General features: G+C 47.5%; 1 protein-coding gene across 3 annotated transcripts in view; it reads right to left on the bottom strand.

Annotated features, from left to right (window-relative positions):
- Nucleotides 1-19,666: 19,666 nt before the first annotated feature.
- Nucleotides 19,667-24,831, bottom strand: part of PDGFRB (platelet derived growth factor receptor beta) — a 37,704-nt gene continuing 32,539 nt past the window's right edge. For all 3 annotated transcript variants that reach the window (XM_025924142.2, XM_086706336.1, XM_025924141.2), the window contains 3 exons: nt 24,281-24,386; nt 23,209-23,441; nt 19,667-21,673 (listed from right to left, as the gene is read on the bottom strand). In XM_025924142.2, the coding sequence (XP_025779927.1) occupies nt 21,502-21,673; nt 23,209-23,441; nt 24,281-24,386 (511 nt within the window). In that variant the 3' untranslated portion in view covers nt 19,667-21,501. The remainder of the gene's footprint in view (nt 21,674-23,208; nt 23,442-24,280; nt 24,387-24,831) is intronic.

Consider the following 24,831-nt stretch of genomic DNA (forward strand, 5'->3'; position numbering starts at 1 on the left):
AGGCAGCCTGGTTGTAGAACTCCCTTTACGTTGCTTAATTATTTGTTTGTTTATTTTTACAAAGAGTCAAATTGTGTTGCTATATTTCTTCAGAAAAATAGCATTCCTCTGCCCCTTTCTTTCCTGGAGTCAGTTGTTTTTACTCCTTTTAATTGATTCCTGTAGTATTTTCCTTCTTATTTCTAAGTAACATGGTTCTAGAGTTAATTCTTGAAAGTAAAAAAATTCCAATACAACATTGATCCAGGAAAGTGATCATTCTTTCCATGTACTCAGGTATATGTAATATATTTCATATATACTTTTTTTTTTTTCCAGGAAAGTGTTCTGAACCTCAAGTAGTCATGAATACTAAACAAAACTGACTCAAGAAGAAATAGAAAATCTGAATAGACTTATAACTAGCAAAGAGAGTAAATCTGTAAACAAAAACCCCCAACAAAGAAAAACCCTCGATTAGATGGATTCACTGGTGAATTCTACAAAATATTTAAAGAATTAACCCCAATTCTTCTCAAATTCATTCACAAAATAGAAGAGGAAGGAACACTTCTCAACTCATTCATTGAGGACCTTTATACTAAAGCCAGACAAAGACATCACAAGAAAAAAAAAAACTACAGACCCATATCTCTGATGAATACAGATTCAAACATCTTCAGCAAAATACTAGGAAACCAAATATAATAGCACGTTAAAGTGGGATCCCAGAAATACAAAGATGGTTCAACACGTGAAAATCGATCTGATACACTACCTTGATAGAGTAAACACAACCCACATTATCATCCCAATTGATGCAGAAGAAAACCTTTGACAAAATTTATGTTAAAAAACACACACACACACACAAAACTAGGAACATAAGGCAACATCTTTAACATGGTTAATTAAAACCATGGATGAAAAACTCGCAGCTAACTCAATGGTGAAAGATTGAAAACTTCTCCCTTTAAATCAGGAACAAGGCAAGGATACCACTTTCACTGCTTCCATTTAACACTGTACTGGATGTTCTAGGCAGAGCAATCACAAGGAAAAATAAATATCCAAATTCAAAAGGAAGAAGTATTTGACATAATCCTATGTATTGAAAAAGCCTAATGAGTCTATAAGAAAAACCCTATGTATAGAAAATACATAATCCTATGCATAGAAAAATCCTAAAGAATCTACAAGAAAAAAAAAAACCCTCTTAGAGCTAATACATTCAGCAAAGTTGCAGGGTACAAGATCAACACCCAAAACTCAGTCGTATTTCTATACACTGACCGTGAGCAATCTAAAAAAGAAGTTTAAAAAACAATTGTATCTGGAATAACACCAAAATGAATAAAAATACTTGAGAATAACTTTAGCCAAAAAGATGCAAGACATATACCCTGAAAACCACAAAACACTGCTGAAAGAAATAAACAAGACTAAACAAATGGAAAGACATCCCGTGTTCATGAATTGGAATATTTAATATTCCAGTGGCAACACTCCCCTGAGCGATCTGTAAATTCAATGCAGTCCCTATTGAAAGCCCAGTGGCTATTTTTTCAGAAACGGAAAAGCTGATTCTCAAATTCTTGTGGAATTTCAAGGGACTCCAAGTAGATAAAACAATATTAAAAAAGAACAAAGCTGGAGGAGTCACACTTCCCAGTTTCAAAACTTACTACAAAGCTACAGATATCAAAACAGTGCAGTATCGACACAAGGAGAGGCATATAGGTCAACAGAATAACGTTGAAAGTCCAGAAATAAACCTTTACATCTATGGTTAATTGATTTTCAACAAGGGTGCCCCGGCCATTAATGTGGAAAAGACAGTCTTTTCAACAGATTGTGTCAAGAGAACTGGATATCCACATACAAAGGAATGGAGTTAGACCCTTCGCACCATATAGAAAAATCATAAAGGATCAAAGATTTAAATACAAAAGCTAAAGCTATGAAACTCTTAGAAGAAAACCTAGGGGTAAACATGCATGACCTGAACATGGAAATGGTTTCTTAGATATGTCAGATGTGCAAGCAACCAAAGAAAAATTCAGTAAGTTGGGCTTCAGCAAAATGAAACATTCTGGTCATCCAAGGGCATTATCAAGAGAACAAATGAGGCGCCTGGGCGGCTCACTCAGTTGAGCGTCCGACTTCGGCTCAGGTCATGATCTCACGGCTCGTGAGTTCAGGCTCCGCATCGGGCTCTGGGCTGACAGCTCAGAGCCTGGGGCCTGCTTCGGATTCTGTGTCTCCCTCTCTCTCTCTCTGCCCCTCCCCCACTCACACTCTGTCTCTCTCTGCCTCTCAAAAAAATAAAGAAAACTAATTAAAAAAATTTTAAGAGAATAAAAAGACAACACACAGATTGGGAGAAAATATTTGCAAATTATATATATGTTATCATATATGTTATTACATATTGTATATACAATATGTATATTGTATATTGTAATTGTATATTGTATATACAATATGTATATACAATATGTCATATATCACATATAACATATATATATGTTATATATATATAATTCCAGAATATATATATGTATGTCTTCTAACTCATCAACAAAAAGGCAAACAACTCCATTAAAAGTGAGCAAAAACGTTGAGTAGATATTTCTTCAAAAAAGACCTACAAAGGACCAACAAGCACATGAAAAGATGCTCAACGTCATTAGTCATGAGGGAAATGCAAATCAAAACTGCAGTGAGATAGCACCTCACACCAACCAGGTTGTCCATAATTTAAAAATCAGAAAATAACAAATGGACAACGGGGAAAAACGTGAGCCCTTGCACGTTGCCGGTGAGAGTGCAAAATGGTGCAGCTGCTTGTGGCAATGGTTTGATAATTCCTCAAGAAGTTCCACAGAATTACCTACCATATGAACCAGCAACCCTAGTCCTAGATGGATCCAGAAGAATGAAAAACAGGTACTGGAACAAATACTTGCACACGAATGTTTAATGCAGCACTATTCGTAATAACTAAAAGGTGGAAACAGTTGATTCATAGGTAGACAAAAATGAGGCACAGCCATACAACGGAGGGTTATCCAGCCATAAAAAGAGAATGAAGCGCTGATACGTGTCACAACACAAATGCATCTCCAAACGCTATGCTCAGCGAAGAAAGCCAGACGCAAAATCGCTATTGCATGACTACATTTAGATGGAACATCCAGAATACCTAAATCCACAGAGGCAGAACGCTGACTGGTGGTTGCCAGGAGCTGGAGGCAGGGGGAACAGAGAGTGACTGCTCGATGGGCACAGCATTTCCTTTCAGGGTGATGAGAATGTCTTAGAACTAGATAGAGGAGATGGCTGCCCAACATTGTGAGGGTATGAGACGTCACTGGATTGTACCCTGAAATAGTCGATGTTTAAGTTATGTGAATTTCACCTCAATTTAAAACAAAAGAGGAAGAAGAAGAAAGAATGCAGACTTTCTTAGAAAAGCAAAAACGGAATTCATTGCCGGGAGACCGCGCTGCAAAAGAAGAAAATGTTGAGGGAAGCTCTTCGGGCTACAAGAATACGATACCAAACAGAGCTTAGCTACGCACACAAAAATAAAGAGTGCTGGAGATGAAAAAAATAAAGGTAAATATAAAGAATACTTTAATCTTACTTTTAATTGCTTGAAAGATAACAGACTGTCTAAAGCAGACATGGGCAAAATTTTTTGTAAAGAACCAGATGGCCTATATTTTAGGTTCTGTGGGCCATAAGGGTTGTGTGACAACTGCTTAAGGCTGCCATTGTCACGCAGAAGCAGCCACAGCCAACACCTGCTACGCTGTTGAGTGTAGCTGTGTTCCAATGATACCTTATTTACAAAAACAAGTGGCGGGGGGTGCCTGGGTGGCGCAGTCGGTTAAGCGTCCGACTTCAGCCAGGTCACGATCTCGCGGTCCGTGAGTTCGAGCCCCGCGTCAGGCTCTGGGCTGATGGCTCAGAGCCTGGAGACTGTTTCCGATTCTGTGTCTCCCTCTCTCTCTGCCCCTCCCCTGTTCATGCTCTGTCTCTCTCTGTCCCAAAAATAAATAAAAACGTTGGAAAAAAAAAAAAAAAACAAGTGGCAGGCTAGGTTTGGGCTGTAGTTTGCCAACCCCTGACTTAAGGCTAAAATAGCAGCCATGTATTATATGTTCATAGCATATGTAAAAGTGCAATGTATGACAACAATATTACAAAAAGATGGGTGGGAAGGACATGCTGTGTACTCTCGTAAGATGCTTATACTATATTTGGAGCAGTATAATATTATTTTAGAGTAGGTTGTGATTAATTAAAGATATATATATTTTTAAGTTTATTTATTTTATTTTTGAGAGGGAAAGAGACAGCATGAGCAGGGGACGGGCAGAGAGAGGGAGAGAGAATCCCCAGCAGGCTCTGCACTGTCAGCACAGTACCTGAGGTGGGGCTCAAACTCACAAACCGTGAGATCATGATCTGGGCCGACATCAAGAGTCAGAGGCTAAACCGACTAAGCCACCCACGCACCCCTAAAGGTATGTATTTTAAAACCTAGGATAACCACTAACATTTTTTAAAAGGTGTGAGTTATAAGCCAATATGGAGATAAAATAGGGTCATAATAGAATCATAAAATATACTCAGTTAATCCAAAGAAAGAAAAAGAGTACAAGGGAGAGACCAGGTGGAACAAATAGAAACATCTAACAAGATGGTAGACTTGTCTTATTATCTTACGTGTAAGCTATTATCATATATGTAAGCAGCCTAAATATACAAACTAAAGACTTAGGTTGTCTGATTGGATAAAGAAGCAAACTCCAGCTATTTGCTTTCTATAAGAAACCCACTTTAAATATAAAGACACAGGTAGGATAAAAGTAAATGGAAAAAGATATCCATACAAACAATAATCAAAAGTGCTGGGGTGCTGTATTGATATCAGACGAAGTAGACTTCAGAACAAGGAATACTTCTTTTTTTAAAAAAATTATTTATTTTTATTTTTTTTTTAATTTTTTTTCAACGTTTTTTATTTATTTTTGGGACAGAGAGAGACTGAGCATGAACAGGGGAGGGGCAGAGAGAGAGGGAGACACAGAATCGGAAGCAGGCTCCAGGCTCTGAGCCATCAGCCCAGAGCCCGACGCGGGGCTCGAACTCACGGACCGCGAGATCGTGACCTGAGCTGAAGTCGGACGCTCAACCGACTGCGCCACCCAGGCGCCCCAAGGAATACTTCTAAGGATAATGAAGGACATTACATAATGACAAAGGAGTCAATTATCCAAAATGACATAACAATTCTAAATGTATATGCACCTTAGAACAGAGCTTCAAAATAGAGGAAACAAAACCAATAGAACTGAAAGAACAGATAGACAAATCTCTGGTAAACACTTCTCTCTCAATAATAAATAGTACAAGTAGAGAGAAAATAGTAAGAATATAGACCTGAACAAAACTATAAACCAATTTGACCTAATTGATATTTATAGCACAATCCACTTAACAGGTGCAGAATACACATTCTTATTCAAGGCACATGAAACATTCACCAAGATTACTATATTCTGGGCCGTAAAAAGAAAATAATAAAAAAGCACAAATACCTAAACTTTACAAATTATTTCTTGCATTATAACAGAATTAAACTTGAATTCTTTGGGACGTATGGGTGGCTCAGCCAGTTGAGCGTCCAACTCTTGATTTCATTTCAGGTCGTGATCCCAGGGTCCTGGGATCAAGCTCCACATCTTGAATTCTCTCTCTCTCTCCAACTCACACATGTGCTCTCTTTTGCTCTCTCTAAAATAAAATAATTAATTAACTTGAGTTTATTAACAGAAAGATATCTGGGAAATCCCAAATATTGGAAATTGAGTAACACACTTATTAACAACCCTTGAATCAAAGAGGAAATCACCAGGATAATTAGAAAATATTTTGAAGAGTGAAAAAATAATCAGTGATCTGAACTTCTACCTTAAGAAACTAGAGAAAGAAGAACAAATTAAACCCAAAGCAACTGTGAGGAAGAAACTAAAGATACCATCAGAAATCAGTGATATCCAGAACAAAAGTGTTGGAGAAAAAGCAGTAAAACCATTGAAAAAAATCAATAAAATATACAAGGGGAAAAAAAAACAAAACAAGAAAGACACAAATTACTAATATCAAGAATGAAAGCGGGACGTTACTACCAACCCTATGGACAGGGTTACAAGAAAATCGCATAAACAACCCTAGGCCCATAGATTCATCAGGTTAGATAAAATAGATAAATAGGTAAAAGAGACTAATCCCTTGAAAGACACAAAGTGCCAAATCTCACATGAATGGCCCTGTATTGATTTAAATCTTTCCAATGAAAAAAACAAACCCCTAGAAAACAAAAACCAAATTCTAGGACCAGATGTTTTTGCTGGCAAATTCTACAAAACAAGGAAGAGATAATACCAATTCTATACAAACTTTTCCACAATGTAGCAAAGGAGAGAACACTTTCCAACACATTGTATTATGCCAGCACTACCCTAATATCATAACTATACAAAGACATTACAAGAAAATAAAACTACAGGCCAATGTCCTTAATGAACACAGATGCAAAAAATCCTCAACAAAATATTAGCAAACCAAATCCGACAATACATTAAAAAATTATTCACCACGATCAAGTGAAATGTATTCCCAGGATACGAGTGGTTCAGTATTTGCAAATCAATAAACGTGCTATGTCTGTCACATTAACAAGAGAAAAGACAAAAACCGTATGATCTTCTCAATAGATACAGAAAAAGCATTTGACAATGTACAATGTCCGTTCATGATAAAAAAAACACAGTAGGTTTAGTGGGAACATACCTCAACATAATAAAGGCCATATATGAAAAACCCATAGCTAGCATCATATTCAATGGTGAGAGCTTTTCCTCTAAGATCAGGAACAAGACAAGAATGTCACTCTCATTACTTTTATTCAACACAGTAGTGCAAGTCCTAGCCCCAGCAGTCAGAGTAGAAAGAGAAATAAGACACATCCAGATTGGTAAGCAAGAAGTAAACTTTCACTATTTGCAGATGACATGCTATTATATATAGAAAACCCTAAAGACTCTACCAAAAAATTATTAGAACTGATAAACGAAGTCCATGAAGTCATAGGATACAAAATTAATGGACAGAAATCTGTAGCATTTCTGTACACTAACAATGAAGTAGCAGAAGGGGAAGTCAAGAAAACACTCCCACTTATAATTGCACCAAAAATAATAAAATACCTAGGAATAAACCTAAGCAAGGAGGTGAAAGACATGAACTCTGAAAACTATAAAGCACTGATGAAAGAAATAGAAAATGACACAAATGGAAAGACATTCCATACTCATAGACTCAAAGAACAGATATTGTTAAAATGTCCACACTACCCAAAGCATTCCAGAGATTTAATGCAATCCTTATCAGAATACTAACATTTTTTAAAACAGAACTAAAGCAAACAATATTGAAACTTGTATGGAACCAACAAAGACCCTGAATAGGCAAAGCAATCGTGAGAAAGAAGAATGAAGCTGGAGGTATCACAATCCCAGAATTCAAGACAGACGAGAAAGCTGTAGTTATCCAAAGAGTATGGCACTGGCACTAAACAGACACACAGAACAATGGAACAGAATAGAGAGCCACAAAAATAAACCCATGCTTATATCGTCAATTAATCTATGACAAAGGAGGCAAGAATATCCAATGGGGAAATGACAGTCCCTTCAACAAATGGTGTTGGGAAAACTGGACAGCAACATGCAAAAGAATGAAACTGGACCACTTTCTTACATCATACACAAAAATAAACTCGAAATGGATTAAAGACCTCAAATGTGAGATCTGAAACCATAGAAGTCCTAGAAGAAAACACAAGCAGTAACTTCTTTGACATCAGCCATAGAAACATTTTTCTAGATACATCTCCTCGGGCAAGGGAAGCAAAAGTAAACTATTGGGACTACACCAAAATAAAAAGCTTTTGCCAGAGAAGGAAACCATCAACAAAACGAAAGACAACCTACTGAATAGGAGAAGATATTGGCACATGACATATCTGATAAGGGGTGATGGAACTATATCTTTTTTTTTAAGTTTATTTATTTTGAGAGAGACAGAGACAGCATAAGTGAGAGGGGGGAGGGGTGGGCACGCAGAGAGAAAGGGAGAGAGAGAGAATCCCAAGTAGGTTCCACAACTGCCAGCTAAGGAACCCGACTCGGGGCTCGAATTCACCACCCTGGGATCATGACCTAAGCGGAAACCAAGAGTCAATCACTTAACCATCTGAGCCACCCAGACACCCCTGATGGAACTATATCTTAATTGTGGTAGTGGTAACATGACTATATACATTGTCAAATGGAGCACTACAGGGCTGCCTCGCTGGCCCAGTTCAAAGAGCAATGCAACTCTTGATCTCCAGGAATCGAGTTTGAGCCCTACGATGGGTGTAGAGATAACACAAACAAAACAAAATAAAATGGACTACTATAAGGAACTGTAGATTTGAAAGGACGGATTCTACTCTGTGTTACTTAAACCTTAACAAAACAAATGGGGAATAAAAGTATAGGACTGAGAATAGCCAAGACAATCTGGAAGAAGATGCAAAAGAAAAATGGAAAGTCTTGTTCTACTATGTATCAACACATGCTATGAAGACACTATGTTGAGGTTGATATTGACTCACAGACGGACAAATGGTACAAAGTAGAGATCCTAGAAATAGATCTCTATCTACAAGCACTTGATAAATGATAGAGGTGACCCTGCAAGATTGGGAGGGGGGGGAGGGGAAACACACAGTCTTTCCAAGACACGGATGAGGTAATTGGCTACGTTCACATTTTTTGAAGTGTATTTCTTCTACAGAGATCCTTTGTCTGTGTTTCTATTTGCCCTTATCTTTTATTGACTTGTTGGGACTATTTTTATTCTGTATGATGTCTATTAACCCTGTTCTCGTGTATGTTGAAAGTATTTCCCACTAGTCTACCACTTCTGTTTCAACTTTCTTTTTTGGTGTCTCTGTACACAGAAGTGTTTACTTGATATGTAGTAAAATCTGTTGGTCTTTTCATTTCTGGCTTCTGGGTTTCATGTCTTGGTTGGGCAGGGTGGGCCATTTATTGTTTACAGGGCACTTTCATTTCCATTTTCTCATACAGGCTTGGGCCACGGGGATGCAGCAAAGTACATACATTCTCCACTGTAGAGATGAGAAGCGGGAAGGCCAGAGAGGGTAAGTGACTTATCTCTGATCACACAGTTACTTTTGGGAAGACTCAGAGACAGATTTGGGATTCTCAGGGTCTGAAGCCAGGGTCACCGCTTTCTACTACTGGGGCCACTGGCTCAATAGCATTCCCCTCACCCCCACTGGTAGGTCACCTGCATGCCTCCTGTTGTTGTTAAGTATAGCCCGTGCTTCCCTATCAGGGAACAGACTGCCTCCTGGGGGCATCTCCTGTCACTTTTGGTGCTGCTTTCTGGACCCCCAGACAACTTTGTTCCTTGTCTCTCGATCGGCCTCCCATGATGTGGAGGCAGCCCCGTGCTCCCTGGAGGCACCACTCCTCCAGGCTGAGCACTCCGGTCCCTTCGCACTACTCCTTGGACCTCGTCTCCAAACACATCCGGTCGTCCTCACCCTCGTCAGATCTTCAACATATGCGGGGTCATCAATACGACATTAACTTTCTCAAGTCCAACACGTTTGGAGGGAGTCCCTTCATGTAGTGACAGGGGTACAAAGGGCTACAGATATCATGGGGGGAATGGGCCTTGGAGGAGTCCTCCAGACAGAAAGAGAATCCACGAGAAGGACCGGTGTGGGGGCGGAGAGGACAAAAACTCAGGGTGAGCCAAAGGGATGGAACAGAGGTGGAAGTAGGAAGGGGTGAGGTCCAGGTGAAAAGAGCCCCTGACAACCCAGCCCAGACTTCATCCTGTAGGCCATGGGCTCTTCATGGGAGCCTCTAGATGGGCACCACCAAGTATGTATAGTCTGGGGACTCCAGCCTCAGAATCGTAGAGGTGCCTGTTGAAATGCAGAATCTGAGGCCATCCCAGGCCTGCTGAATTAGGGACGACAGGTACAAACCTGCCCAGGAAATATGCTCCCTGGGGGATTCCGATGCTCGCTCATGGCGGAGGCCACTGCCCTCAGAAGTCCACGGATGGCCTCAAGAAAACCTGAGAACCCCTAACATGTCGGTAAAGTTTGTGTCTAATCTCAGGGTAGGGTGCCCAGCTTCCATACCATTCTCACAAAGTCCTTGACCAAGTCTGCCAGAGACCCCTCTCTGGTGAAGGGTGTTGAGGTAGAGAAGGGATGTGGCCCCGCAAGGGATCTGCCATGGTGGCCCCGAGGGGTGACCTAGTCCACTTCAGCAGAACCTACCTCTTTCCCAGATCCCAAGAAACTGCTTGCTCTGCTGTTTCTGTCCATGCAGCTCCCTAGCTCCAGGAGGCCTCCCTATCCCTGACAGACAGGCAAGTGTCCTTCCTGTGCCTCCCAGGCCTTTCTGGTACTTTCCTCATTTGGCAGAGGAGGTTTAGCAAAGGTGCTTACTATGTGTCAGCAGCATGTCAAGCGCTCTTTGAAGTTTTCTCATTGAATCCTCAACCCTAAAGGTAGGTGTTGTTATTATCCCAAAGTTCAGAGAAGTTAAGTTACTTTCCCAAGATCACACAGCCGGGGGGGGGGGTGCAGTATTTCTGCTTCCTGAGCCTATCGTGTACATGACCATTATGATCCATTGACTTTAGGTGTTTGAAGAATGAATGAATCAGTGAATACACGCTGTGTTCCAAAACTTTGCAAGCAGGAAAGTACTCTCCCCTTCTGGGAATATGGCATTTAGACCCCTAACATTTTCTGAGTGTTGTTTATGTGCCAGGCACCATGTCAGGCTCTTTGCATATTTATCTCATTTAATCCTCTCAACCGTGAGGCTGGTTCTATTAATTATTCCCATTTTGCAGGGGAGGAAACTAAGGCTCAGAGAGGTTAAGTCACTTGCCCAAGGTCCCAGAGCCAGCAGACAGCACAGGTGGGGTTGGGATCAGGCAGCCGGGCCACAGAGCCTGTGCTAATGACCACCACACTGCACAGAGTGATCCCGGGCCTTCCCCAGCTGCAAACGTGCTGTCAGTGGACATGGGGTGACACTGGCCTGGGATTCAGTGAGGCAATGCCCAGGAAGCCGCAGTGATGCGGCCGGGAGGATGAAGGGCAGGAATCTTGGATTGACATCACTCCTTCCTGTAGCAGAGGAACTTTGAAAAGGGTTTGCATGTCAGCCCAAGGATTAGGAAATCCCGAAGTCACTGTGTGGGCTGTGTCACACTTTTGCACGTACTAAGGGCCAAAAGCTCATCTCCCCGCCTGGCTCCTGGCTCCTGGCTCCTGGCACCTCCAGACCTCATGGCAGGTACAACTTGTCCCCCACCTTCCTGACCACTCAACCCCAACCCATGCCCCGGGATTTAGGAAGTTCCTCCATCTCGGGGTGGAGAAGCCCACGCCAGGAGCCAGGGACCCAGGACAGTTGGCTACTGGTCGTGCTACAACCCCAGGCCAGAGAGGTTCGACCGCCCCAACCCCTACACCGGAGGATTCAACGGGCTCCGGCATCCGGGGTATGACACTGTGGGGCACTATTCCAGCACGGCAGTGCAGGTCAGGTCCCTACTCTAGCAGGGCTCATGGGACCCCTGGGATCTATCTGCTGCCGTTCTCCCTGCCTCTCTCCACCCACCCTCCCCCTGCACTGCATGCTGGGCTTGCAGCTGCTGAACTCACCTGGCCCCTTTTTACTGCTACACGTGGCTCTGCCTCTGTCTCCGTCTGGACTGAGCTCACCATTCTGCTGTCGGCCTGTCTCACCCTCTCTCTGGCCCCTGAGTTCGCAGCCCCTCTCCCGGCCAGCACAAGTGCTGTTCTAAGCAGGTTACTGACTGACTTTGTCCCGAGACCTCCAGCCCCAACGCAAGCTCCCTGGCAGGGCCTGAGCTTCTCCAAGTCTCGTTTATGTCCTGCGTTTGGCTGACGCCCAGCAGATGGGGAGCCCAGTCAGTGCTGGATGTGTGAATGAAAGAGGAAGCGGGCGAACAAGTGAAGAGTGGAGGGGGTTCACCACTCTCAGAAACCACTTCACTGGGTGAGTGCATCATGCATCTGGCCCTGCTGTAGGCCCAGGAAGGAGAAGGCGCAGAGCTCCGCCCTCCCTGTAGGGCGCTCACCTTCTTGGGGGATGTCGTCTCTAAGCAGCGGTACTGTCCTGCAGGCGACAGTGCTAACGTTGATCTGTATTGACACGATCCATCATCCAACTGGGGACCTTTGAGCCCAAAAGGGTTGCTATAAATAATTGCACTGACACAGGGGCATGAAGCGGGCTCATTCTCCATCACCCTGTCCATTGGGCACTCCCTTTGTGCCAGTCTCTGCACAGATGATCTCGTCTTATCCTCATAACCACATTTGGGGATAGCTATAATTATCCCATGTCACAGATGAGAAAAGACAGGCTCAGAGATGGTAAGTGACCTGCCCAGGGTCACACAGCTGATAAATGGCAGAACTGCATTTGAATCCAGAAACTTGTAACCACCTGCCTTCAGCAATGGCTGGGGCTCTCAAAAGGGTCAAGGCTAGAAGGGGATAACCTGGGCTTTAAAGCCAGAGAGATGGCGAATCACATTCTCCACTCTTAGCTGCATGACCACAGCCAGGTCCTGGGCCTCAATTTCTTCACAGGTAAAGTAGGGGAGAGGTTATTAACTCAGATCCAGTGAGACCATAATGCAGGTTAGTGTCCTCAACAACTATTGACCTAGAGTTCCCTCTATGCCTGGCCCTAGGGACACAGTGGTGACCATGGAGGTCATCTTCCACCTCCCTCTGGAGCTCACAGCCTGCTGGCAGAGCCAGGAAAGGAACCAGAAGCTCGGGGTGTTGTAGGACTTCCTGGGAGCACTGAAGAAGGGAGTCAAGAAGGAGTCTGCCTAAGCTGACTAGGAGTTGAGGGTGGGTTCAGGGAAGAGTAGGGAATATTCCAGGAGGGAGAGACAGCAGGTGCAGGCCCAGAGGTGAGAGAGTGCATAAGACATCCAGAGACTGAGGCTGTCAAACAAACAAAAGACTGGGAAGAAAAGCCACTTCCAACTGAATGATCAGGAAGGCTTCTTGGAGGAGGTCACTTTGATCTGTGCCAGAACTTCATGCAAGACTTTGCCCTTCAGATGTTGAGGGCTGGGCATCTTCAGTGGTAAGGACAGCACCAGTAAAGGTGCAGAGGTCAGGCTTCTGCACAGCAAAAGAAACAGTCGACCAAACGAAAGAGCAACCTACCAAATGAGAGAAAATACCTGCGAATCATAAATCTGATAAGGGGTTGACAACCAAAATGTATAAGGACCTCATATAACTCAACAGCAAAGAAAACAAAGAATCTGATTTAAAAATGGGTAGAAGCGGGGCTCAGTAGGGGAAGCATGTGACCTTTGATCTCCGGGTTGTGAGTTCGGGCCCTACGTTGGGTATAGAGATTACCGAAAACTAAAATCTTATCAAAAAATGGACAGAAGAACTGAATAGACATTTTTCTTTTTTTAAATTTTTTAAATGTTTGTTTGTTTATTTTAAGTGTTTTTATTTATTTTTGAGACAGAGAGAGACAGAGCATGAGCAGGGGAGGGGCAGAGAGAGAGGGAGACACAGAACCCAAAGCAGGCTCCAGGCTCTGAGCTGTCAGCACAGAGCCCGACGTGGGGCTCAAACCCACAGACCGTGAGATCATGACCTGAGACAAAGTCAGACGCTCAACTGACTGAGCCACCCAGGCGCCCCATGAATAGACATTTTTCTAAAGAAAATGTATAAATGGCCAACAAGTACATGAAAAGATGCTCAACATCACTCGTCATCAGGGAAATGCAAGTCACAACCATGATGAGGTATCAGCCCACACCCATCAGGGTGGCTAGTATCAAAAAGACAAGAGATAGTGAGTGTTGGCGAGGATGAGGAGAGAAGGAAACCCTACGTGCAGTTGGAAGGTGGAAAAGCTTGCGGTCCGCTAGGGGTAGACAGGCCTTGGAGGGCAGATGTGGGAGAGGTAGCAGGAGAGGTTGGAACCAGGTCGGGGATGGCCTTGGAGACCACACTAGGATGCCCAGACTTTGTCTGTTGGGCCATGGGGAGCCACCGAAGATGTCTGAGCTAAAGAGAGGCAAGATCACGGTTTGCTTCAGGATGGTCAATAACGAAGAAGAGAAATTGTCAGGCGTGGAACCTTCCACCTTGTCCCTTCAGAAGGGGAACAAGCACCCTTGAGAATTCTGATTTTCCAGAAGCTCTGTTACTTCCCCATGCTTGTGACTTCTAGTTCCTTGCAATGATTACCATGAAACCCCAAACCAGAAAGAGACTATGGAACTGCCCCACACCTGTCAGGAGGAGAAGAGCCATAAGAGGGTATAAGGAGCTGTTCGAGAAGGAAGGCATTCCCAGGGCCCAGAGAGAAGGGCGGGGGGCTGAGGCAGTGGGGGGGGGGGGGGTGCGCAGGGAGACAGGCTGGCTTCTGTGGTATCCCTAAGTCACTGCTGGCTCCTAAGAAGAGCCAACCCCCTACCCAGGCTGGGACCCCCTCAGCAGGCCTTTGAGGCAGAGGCAGCCGTAACCGATTTTATTCTGAGCTGTGGGAAATCTGTCGTAGCCCAGAGAAGCCCCGCGACCCCACTCCAAGAAGAGCCCCCCCCACACACACCCGGGGAATCCAGGAGCCACATCCTAAGTGGCAGCCGGTACCCTGACACCAGGGCCCCGTCTGCTGCCCCTTCTGAGTCCAGGAAGTAGCCTTAGAAACTCCCTGAGGGGGATGCCGAGTGCCTCTGTTGGTTAAGCATCTGACTCTTGATTTTGGCTCAGGTCTTGATCTCGAGGTTTGTGAGATGGATCCCCGAGTCTGGTTCCTGCTGTGCCGAGCAGGGAACCTGCCTGGGATTCTCTCTCTCTCTCTCTCTCTCTCTCTCTCTCTTTCTCTGCCCCTCCCCTGCTGCCCTCTCTCTGTTTCTCTCAAAATCAACAAATAAACATTAAAAACAAAAAAGAAGAAAAAAGAGGGGTGCCTGGGTGGCGCAGTCGGTTAAGCGTCCGACTTCAGCCAGGTCACGATCTCTCGGTCAGGGAGTTCGAGCCCCGCGTCAGGCTCTGGGCTGATGGCTCAGAGCCTGGAGCCTGTTTCCGATTCTGTGTCTCCCTCTCTCTCTGCCCCTCCTCCGTTCATGCTCTGTCTCTCTCTGTCGCAAAAATAAATAAACGTTGAAAAAAAAAATTAAAAAAAAAAAAAAAAAAAAAGAAGAAAAAAGAAATTTCCCGAGGAAGGCAGTAGAAGCATCCCAGACTGGCAGGCCAAGTACCTCTCTGTGTGTGACCTTGGACCAGTACCCGATGGCTCTGGGCTTCAGCCTTCCTCATCTGGAATTGAGCCCTTGACTTGTCTCAGGTGGATGGTGAGCATCACATGGGACCACTGTTAGGAACATACTCTCTGAACAGTGAGGGACCAGGCAGGGCCCAGGTAGCCAGGGCAAGCTGGGTTTCCCAAGTGGGTGCCCTCTGGACACGGGCTGGAGGCCGGGCTGCAGGAAACCCGCACAGCCTCGCAGGCAAGCTCTTGCCTTGTTGGGTCTCCCCACCCTCTGATTACGCCAGGGAGAAAGTCTCCACTCCATGCACCCTGTCTTTAACTCTGTTCTCCCATGTGTTTGTGGCTTTTGTCGACAAACAGAAGAGGCTCCAGACTTCTTTCTGGAGGCCGGAACCCCTAGCTAGAATTAAATAATGATGTCTTCATCACTTTTATGTTTGGTTTTCTTAGCTTCCTGGAAGCTTTATGATTTTGCGTATTTTAAAGGGAACTTTTAGACTCAATAACATTTTAAATGTTTATTCTCTTTACTAAGCAACTCTGTGTCTAGGAATTTAACCTATGGAAACAGGTCCTTACAAAAACGTGCAAATATAAATGTACTTTATGAATGAACAGTGGTCATTCCAGCATAATTTAGAACTTGGAAACACTAAATGTCCATCACTAGGGGATTGGTCAGATGATTTATGGCATAGACGTGCTTTAAATGATGTGCACCTCTCATAATGAATGCATTAAATGTTCATTTTTGAGAGAGAGAGAGTGAGAGAGGGGCAGAGAGAGGGAGACAGAGTATCTGAAGCAGTCTCTATGCTGACAGCAGACAGCCTGACGTGGGGTTGGAACTCATAAACCCTGAGATCATGACCTGAGCCAAAGTCGGATACTTAACCAACCGACTCAGTTAACCACTCAGCCACACCTCGTAATGAATGCATTAATGCCTACATGTACCACTGACTTGTGACTGTGCACATGACGTGTCCTTAAGCAAAAAACACAAAGCTTTTTAAATTTTTTTTAATTGTAATTATATATTTATATATAATTATATATTTATATATAATTATATATTTATATATATATTGCAAATATATAATTATATATTTATATATATATAAATTGTATTTTTTTAATTGTAATTATATATTTACACAGATAAAAAATGCAAATTTTTATTAAATTTTTTTTTTTTAAGAGAAAGAGTGTGAGCCTGCAAGAGTGGCAGAAGGAAAGACAGAATCCTAAGCAGGCCCCATGCTGAACGTGGCTCGGGGCTCAATCCCACAACCCTGGGAGCATGATCTGAGCCAAAATCAAGAGTCAGACTCTCAACCGAGTCACCCAGGCACTCCGGAATACAAATATTAGTAGAGATGTAAGGGGAGAAAACCATGGAAGAATATAACTGAACTGTTAACAATGAGAAGCAGAATTTCCAAAAGATAAATTCCTATACACAAACAACTTTCTATATTATATGGATATTTTAAAATTTTATTTTATTTTTAAAAATGTTTTCAATGTTTATTTATTTTTGAGAGAGAGACAGAGCGCGAGTGGGGGAGGGGCAGAGAGAGAGGGAGACACAGAATCGGAAGCAGGCTCCAGGCTCCGAGCCGTCAGCACAGAGCCCGACGCGGGGCTGGAACTCACAGACCGTGAGATCATGACCCGAGCAGAAGTCTGACGCTTAACCGACTGGGCCACCCAGGTGCCCCATATATTATATATTTTGATAATTGATTTTTTTTTAATACAAGCGTGTGTTACATAAATACTTTTATAAAGGTAATTTTTAATTGTTGTGACATTGAACAATAAAATAGAAGAGGCCTTTGGAGACAGTGCCCTAGTTCAGGGGAGGGCCACCAGTGGGGGGTGTGAGCCCTGCTTCAGCTGAGGGGCAGAGCTCCAAGAGTAATAGCTCCTTTTGGTCTTTCCCTCTTTTTCCAGGAACAAGGCCCCTGGCTGTGAATAGGGTGGAGGAAGAATTGTGCAGTCCAAATGGCTCATCCGTCTGGGAGGAAAATTGCAGCTCACAGGTTCCCTTGGGCCTGCCTGAGTGGCAAGCCTGGGAGACAGGAGCCAGCACAGGTGACCTATGGTTCTCCCCTCCCCCAACGCCTACACCCCCTCAGCACAGGGGCCCATGAGGTCCAAGCCCTCCGCCAGCCCTTATAGAAGGGCTTCTTTCTATCTAGCCCTCAGGTTCACTTAGCTCTTTTTTTTTTTTTCAAAAAATTTTTCAAATGTTTATTCGTTTTTGAGAGAGAGAGAGAGAGAGAGAGAGAGAGAGAGAATCCAAAGCAGGCTCCAGGTTCTGAGCTGTCAGCACAGAGCCTGACACAGGGCTCGAACCCATAAGGTTCACTTAGCTCTTTCCTCTTACCCAGAACTTCTGTACTCTGAGCACCAGACAGCCCTAGAGTCTGGAGACAGGGGTTGGGACCCAGGCTGCCCTACTCCCCAGCTCTGTCACCTTGGCTGAGCGTTCTGTCTCCCTGAGCACTGACTTGGGAGTCAGCCAAGCCCAGGCTCCTATCTTATCCAGGTTTCACCTGTAATGTAGGGACAGTAGTAGTACCTGGTTCATAGGATCTGTGTGAGGGTAAAATGCGAAAATGGGTGTGAAGCAATAGGACAGACCTGGCATATAGAAACTGTTCAATAAATGGTTGCCAGCATTTTATCATCCTTTCCGTCTTTGTGACATCATTAGCTCCATTTACTGCTGGGGAAATTGAGGCCTGATGTGGTATAATCTACCCAAAGTCCCACAAGGAGCAGGCCTGAACTGGGGAGTGGGGGGGAGCCAAAGTCTCCTGACCTCCAGACGGAGACTTTTCCCACGAGCAAGGATAATCCCTGTCTGGAATGAGGGTTGTTTATTCTCTTTACAGGGCAGATCCGGGGATTGGCTTATTCATCTTCCACCACAGTCAGGAAAGAAAGGGTCACAGGCTCTGGGGTTCTCTGAAACCAGGGCTTTGTGCGGCCAGGCCGTGTAATGGGCGGGCTTTCCCTTGGCATGGCTCAGCTGCCCCTGAGTTGGCGGCTGGGCCTGTGAGTCACAGCTGCCCCACATCTCCATTCCTGTCCCCACTGGTAGCCGCAGCCCCAGACCCCTGGCAGCAGTCCAGGGACGCGAGCGGTTCCAAAGCAAGGTGCCCGTGTTCCAGAAAGAGATGCCCCCTTCCCCGCATCAGAGAAAGCAAGTGATGGCCAAGATCACACAGTGAGGTGTGATAGATCTCAGACTGAAACCTGGTTCCACCTCAGGTGACCCCTGCCAGAGGGCCCAAGTGAGGAGGTCAGGAAGCCGTGGCCTGGGTCTAAGACCCTTGTGCTGGGGCCCATGCCCTGGTTAGCTCTATTGCCCTGGCCCCGTGCTGCTGCCAGGGTCTGTCAGGCCCGGGCTGGGCTGTGGAGCCTACGGTCAGGACGGAGTTGGCCAGCAGGCACCAGGATGTCTGGCCCATGCCGGCCCCGCACCACTGAGCGGCTGCAGTCATGAGGGGCCTGGGGCCTGCTGGTCTGCACCCCTCTGCCCTGCCCTCAGAGCCACAGCTGGGCTCCTATTCCCTCGTTGGCCTCGCCCTGGCTGCACCCGCCCCCGCCTACCTTCCTCTCTTTCTTCCTCTTCCTCTCTCTTGCTTGCCATATCTGCTCACTTCTTCCTGTGCTCTGGCCCCCTTGGGCGCCTCTGTCTTCCTTGCTCCCACTTGAGACCCAATCGCTAACTCACCGGGGCCTGGAATCTGGGCTGGAGCCGATGCCTCTCTTGAGCCACACCAGCCTGGGCTGCGGGCGGAGTGGAGGGGAGGGCAGGGGGTGTCCCAGCTTAACAGCCAAAGCCAAAGCACATGGTGGGGTGGGGTGGGGGACGCGGGAGGGACTCAGGTTTCTCCACATGAGCCTGTGAACAGTCCAGCTGGTCCCAGGGCCAGGCCCTGCAGAGCCGGAAGAACCTTTCCATTTCACACCTTGGAAAACCGAAGCCCAAGGTCCAGGCCATCCGGCTGCTAGCAAGGGGTGGAGGGAGTGTGAAAATCCCCATTTTACAGATGGAAATGAGACTCAGAACTGAAGGACCCTGTGTGGGGAGGCTGTGGTCGGGGATCAGCCCCGTTCACCCCATTTCACATCTGTCACCTCCCGGCACAGGGACCCAAACCCGTGAGAGACCACAAAGTCCATGAGTGAGAAGCACCAGGTTTAATATTAAAATCTTTCCCTTAAAAAAAAAGTACACAGATAAGAAAATTTGATGGCATATAAAATAGCACTTCTGCTGTATAAATGTGAGTTAATGTGAGTCCTAAAAATACTTGTAAACCTAGGTGATTACATCTTTGGTACCGTAGTGAGAACCCACTCCATCTCCTGGATGGGCAGAGGGGACCGGTGTCCGGGGGCTGCTAGGCTGCCCTCCCCCCACTTCCAGCTCTCTTCCTGCCAACAGTCTTGGCTGCAGCCCTCGCTCCCCTGGCACCTCCAATGCCCCCTGGGTTGGGGCGTGGCTGGAAGAGAGAGTACAGTGAGCGGGCCTGGGCAGTGACAAAGCCATACCCCACAGTTACTACCTTGGGGACCGGGCAGCTGGTGGGTGAGAAGGAAACCCCCAAAATATCTGCCTCTTGCACCCCTTCTCAGGTTCCCTAGAAAGCCTTCTTGTCCTTTCTGGGGGACCCCCGGACTCCTCACTGTCCATTATGTCTGTGGCACAGACCCGGACAGGTGCTGGAGAGGCAGACTGCATGAGGTGGCCTGCTTTGCCCTCTCTGCCTCCTTTGTTCAGGAAGGCTCCAGAGGTGGTTGTGAGCCTGAAAGGGGTTCCGTAGTCTTCCCATGGGGCAGCTGCTGGGGGCTTTCCAAGACACTGGCTGTCACTTCGAGTCAAGACCTGGCCAGCTGGCCTTTTGGGACTTGCCCGGGGCCCTGGGGAAAGGGCACGGTTCCTGAATGCCCGGAGAGTGAGGCAGGGTCTGAAATCTCCCCAGACCCCAGCTGATGCCCAGGACGGAGGTTTGGGGCGTTTGGCTTTGCTTCATCTGGGCAAGCGTGCCACCCCCTGGAATACTCTAGAATGTTCGTGCTGGCAGGGCACCGGAAGTCACAGAGTCCACCTTGCTCATCTTTCAATAGGGCAAACAGGTCCGGACAGGGTGAGGGGTCCCTCCAGGGTCCCATGTCGAGTCCAATGCGCAGCCTGATCCACACGTGTGGATGTCTCTGGCGGGCCCACCAGCACGCTCATCACAGATGTGGGGTCCACCTGGCCCCGGAGACTCTGGTGGGTGAAGTAAGACTGGTGGTGACAAGGAAAAAGACCTCGCACTTAGGGGGCCAGGAAGACACGAACGCGGGCACTTCGTATGGGGAGGTGTGTCCCAAGTGCCTGGGACAGCAGCTGTGGGCCAGGGTGTCCTGTACTTGGCTCGGCCCCCAGCATTAAGCGTGGATGGCCCCAGACCAGCTCGGGCCTGGGAAAGTGGAGACTGGCATTAAGGGGCGGTGGCTTCCGGATGGACACCACTGTCCAAGGCTGGGCCCCGGCTCACCAGGAGCCGGGGGTGCCAGAGTCCCTTCCCCAGCTCTTAGGTGGATGAAAGTGCAAGGAGAAGGCTACAGCTCCTTGAGGCGTAGCTGGCTGAACACAAAAGAGCTAATCCCCGCCCTCCGGAACCTCGAGACTCTCTCTAGTGATTCCAGCCTCCCCACCCGTCAGCCAGGGAGAGAATCCCAGATTCTGCGTCACCGAGCCCGGCTTTCCCATCCTGTAGATGGAGAAACTAAGTGCCCTGGGAGAACCCTGGCCCCCAGTCACATGGCCTCCCCAGAGGCAGAGGGCTGGTCACGGCCCCTGCAGTCCTCTTGCCTCCTAAGCCAGCCCCAGCTGTTGGGTGCCACATGCCCACGGCAAAAGCTTTCTAGAAAGGGACAGCTGATGGGAGGCCAGGCCAGGCCGGGAGGCGCTGGGTGCTGGGAGGTAGAGGGGGAGCTCCAGGCAGGGCGAGGTGGGGCCAGCCCCCTACAGGAAGCTGTCCTCCGCCTCGGCCCGAGGCCCAGGGCAACATGAATCCAGTGGTGGCTCTGGCTCCACCTGGGGCTCGAGCTGGGGTTCTGGCTCTGGCTCCTCTTGGGGTTCCAGGGGGCTGTCGCAGGAGATGGTAGAGGAGGTGTTGACTTCATTCAGGGTGGAGCTAGGAAGAGAAGGCACACGTGTGAGGGGCTGGGAGGGAGCCGGAGTAAGACAACAGCAATAATCAAGAGCTTCCTGTGGGTGCAAGCTTGCACCATGCACCTGACACCCTTTAGTTCATTGAAGCCTTGTAAAGACTACATAAGAGGGACGCCTGGGTGGCTTAAGGGTCGGTTAAGCATCTGACTTCGGCTCAGGTCATGATCTCACGGTCCGTGAGTTCGAGCCCTGCGTTGGGCTCTGTGCTGACAGCTCAGAGCCTGGAGCCTGCTTCAGATTCTGTGTCTCCCTCTCTCTCTGCCCCTCCCCCACTCATGCTTTGTCTCTCTCTCTCTCTCTCTCTCTCTCTCTCTCTCAAAACTAAATAAACATTAAAAAATTCTTAAAAAGAAAAAAAAAAAGACTACATAAGATAGGCACCATGAGGGAAGGGCTGATCAGAGAGGTTGTGTCAGTGGCCGACATCACACAGCGAGACTTTGGAGCAGAATATCCAGTTAGCTCCAAAGCTCGTTCCTCACTCACCAGCAACTCCATTCCCTGCACTCCTGAAGCTGATCCCATTGGATCCTTCAGCAACCTCCAAATAGACATGTGCTACCGTTTTCATTTTATAGTTGAGGAAACTGAGGCTCAGAAAGTGGAGGCAGCTCGTCTGAGGGCACATCGCAGGGCCAGCATTCACACCTCAAGGTGTCTGAACTCTGAGCTTAACTCCTCTGCACACTGGCTACCAGGAGCCTTGGAACATTTGCTTCTTACGGAAGGTGAGGAGGGCCTTCAATTCTTGTGTGTGCTCCCAGCGCCCGTGGGGAAATGGGTCTCAGGGCGGCTGGGGGCAGAGCTGGAGCTGAAACCCAGCCTGCGGTCGCTGCCACTGCACCAGAGGGGGGGATCTGGTTTTGGGGGTGGGTCTGGCCTCACGGGGGACTCTCCTCTCCAGCTGAGGGAAGATCCTGTCGGAACATGAAGTCCAGGCAACGGCTGGCCCTTCCTCCAACCACGCCCCCACCCCTACTGTAACTTCACCACATCTCAAGGCAAAAGCAAAACGTGAATCTCCTTCCCAGCCTGAATTCTGACCTCAGTTCCTGTGGGCACTATGCCTCCCACAACCACGCCAGGCTCCCGGGGGCCCTCGGGCCATGGTCCTGGAGAACAGAGCAGAGGCCAGGGCTGGCGATGACCCCAGAGTGATACACAGGGTGCCGGGGATGCCGATTAGATTTCCTACCTCTCCTCAGGGCCTGGATAGGACGAGAGGGTGGATGGCCTGTGGGGGCCACTTTTCAGGAAACAGCTACCTTGCAGCGAAGCCCTAGCCCTTCTGTCTCTTACCAGCCTGCCCTTTCCTCCTGAGGTCATCAAAGGTCAGATGAGTTCAGTTCTCTCTTCTACTCACTGGCAGGAACAAGTGCTTACCCTAGGTAGCTTACTTCTAAGGCAAGCCTGACAGCATGAACACACACACACACACACACACACACACACACACACTGCACACTATTGCCTTGGGCCTCAGGCCACAGTGGCTACCTGGCAAGGCTGGGGGAACCCTCCAGGGGGCCTTCATCAGCAATCTCGGGCTTGGGGTCAGGCAGGGGGATGATATAGTCATTGTCACTCTCGTTGGGCTGCACAGCAGTGTAGAGCACAGAGCTGGTGTCCAGGGGGGATCGGAGTCCATTGAAGCCGGGAAAGCGGGCTTGGGACCGAAGGACGGCTGGGTGGTCGCTCCTCAGAAACTCCTCATCCACCTGCTGGTACTTCTGCTCCACAGGGAGGGAGAACCCAAGAGAGAGGGATGTTCAGACCAGAAATGCCTGTGGGGATCATCTAGCATCAGACTCTGACCTGGCCCCTCCTGCCTAAGGCAACTGGTGCTCAGAGAGGAAGGAGACCTACCCAAAGCCTCACAGCCAGGAGGCTCTCCCACCTGGCATCTCACAAGACCAGGTGAGCTCAGGGCCCCCCAGGGAGGGGGCAGTCGGCAGACTAGTGCCCGTGACCCTCACACTTTCCCTACTTCGGAGTAGACAGGTGTGGGCTCTCCCCCCGCCTCGACCTCCTTCAGTGGGGCCTCAGTTTCCCTAACTACTGAATGGTGACAACCCACTCCATCTCACCGGGCGCTGAGCTGGGACAAGACGTTGGGGGGGAGTGTGGTTAGGAACGGACAGGGGACAGGGAGCGTGCATCACCCCTCCCTGTAACTCCCTCTGGTGGACAGGCCCTACTGGCTTCATTGGCCTCAAATGAGCCCGCATCAGGGTCCAAGCGGTCCGGCCCTTAGCAGACATGGAGCCTGGGGTTGTTCAGACTTCTGAAGGAGACCCAGGCCATGGCATGGGTGCAGAGACATGAAAAGGGAGCAGGATGAAGGGGGCTGTAGGCATCGACTTCCAAGCAGGACGTCATCTCAAAAACCTCTGTGCTGCTAAAATAAATTCCACTCATAGCTCCAGCCCATCCCTTACTAGTACCAGCAGGGAAACTGAGGCCCAAGAGGATACAGGGTGGTCCCTCAAATACAAGCATGACACACAGAGCCTTGTATCCAGTGTCTGACTTCTGGACCAGAACTCTCCATTTCGCTGCCCCGACATACCTTCTTGTACCCCTCACCCAGCAGCCTCTCGAGAAGCAGCACCAGCTGGGAGAAGGGAGGCCGGATCTCAAACTTCTCTTCCCAGCACTTCTGCATGATCTCGTAGCTGGGGAGAGGTGCACAGGGGGTCAGGGTCTCTGGCTCAGAGTATGCCGCCTCTCAGAACAAGGTGGGTGATGAAGGGAGTTGGGGAGGACAGGTGGATGGGACTGTTTTTCCCGCTCCCTCAAGGCCCTCCCTCCACCGGTGGTTCCATGGGGTTGACTGCTCCTTGGTGAGCACACGGCCCAGGCAGGTCTGGCTGGTAGGAGTTTTCATGCCCTGCTCTGGATGGGTGGGCACGAGACCCCAGCTGAGCCCTTGACAGTCAGCTTGGGGCCTTTTACTCAAACTATGGTGGAAGCAGTGAGGAGGTAGCCGTGTGGCCTGAAATCCAGGCCAGCGCAGGGGACAGCAGAGACCAGGTAAAACAAGAGATTCCTGATGACGGCGTCTGAATGCCTAGATCCAGCTATAGCAAGGTTTTTCTAGCTCCCTGAACTGATCTATTT

This window comes from Puma concolor, chromosome A1 (assembly GCF_028749965.1).
Source record: "Puma concolor isolate L17-30 chromosome A1, mPumCon1.1.hap2, whole genome shotgun sequence".
Taxonomy (NCBI): Eukaryota; Metazoa; Chordata; class Mammalia; order Carnivora; family Felidae; genus Puma; species Puma concolor.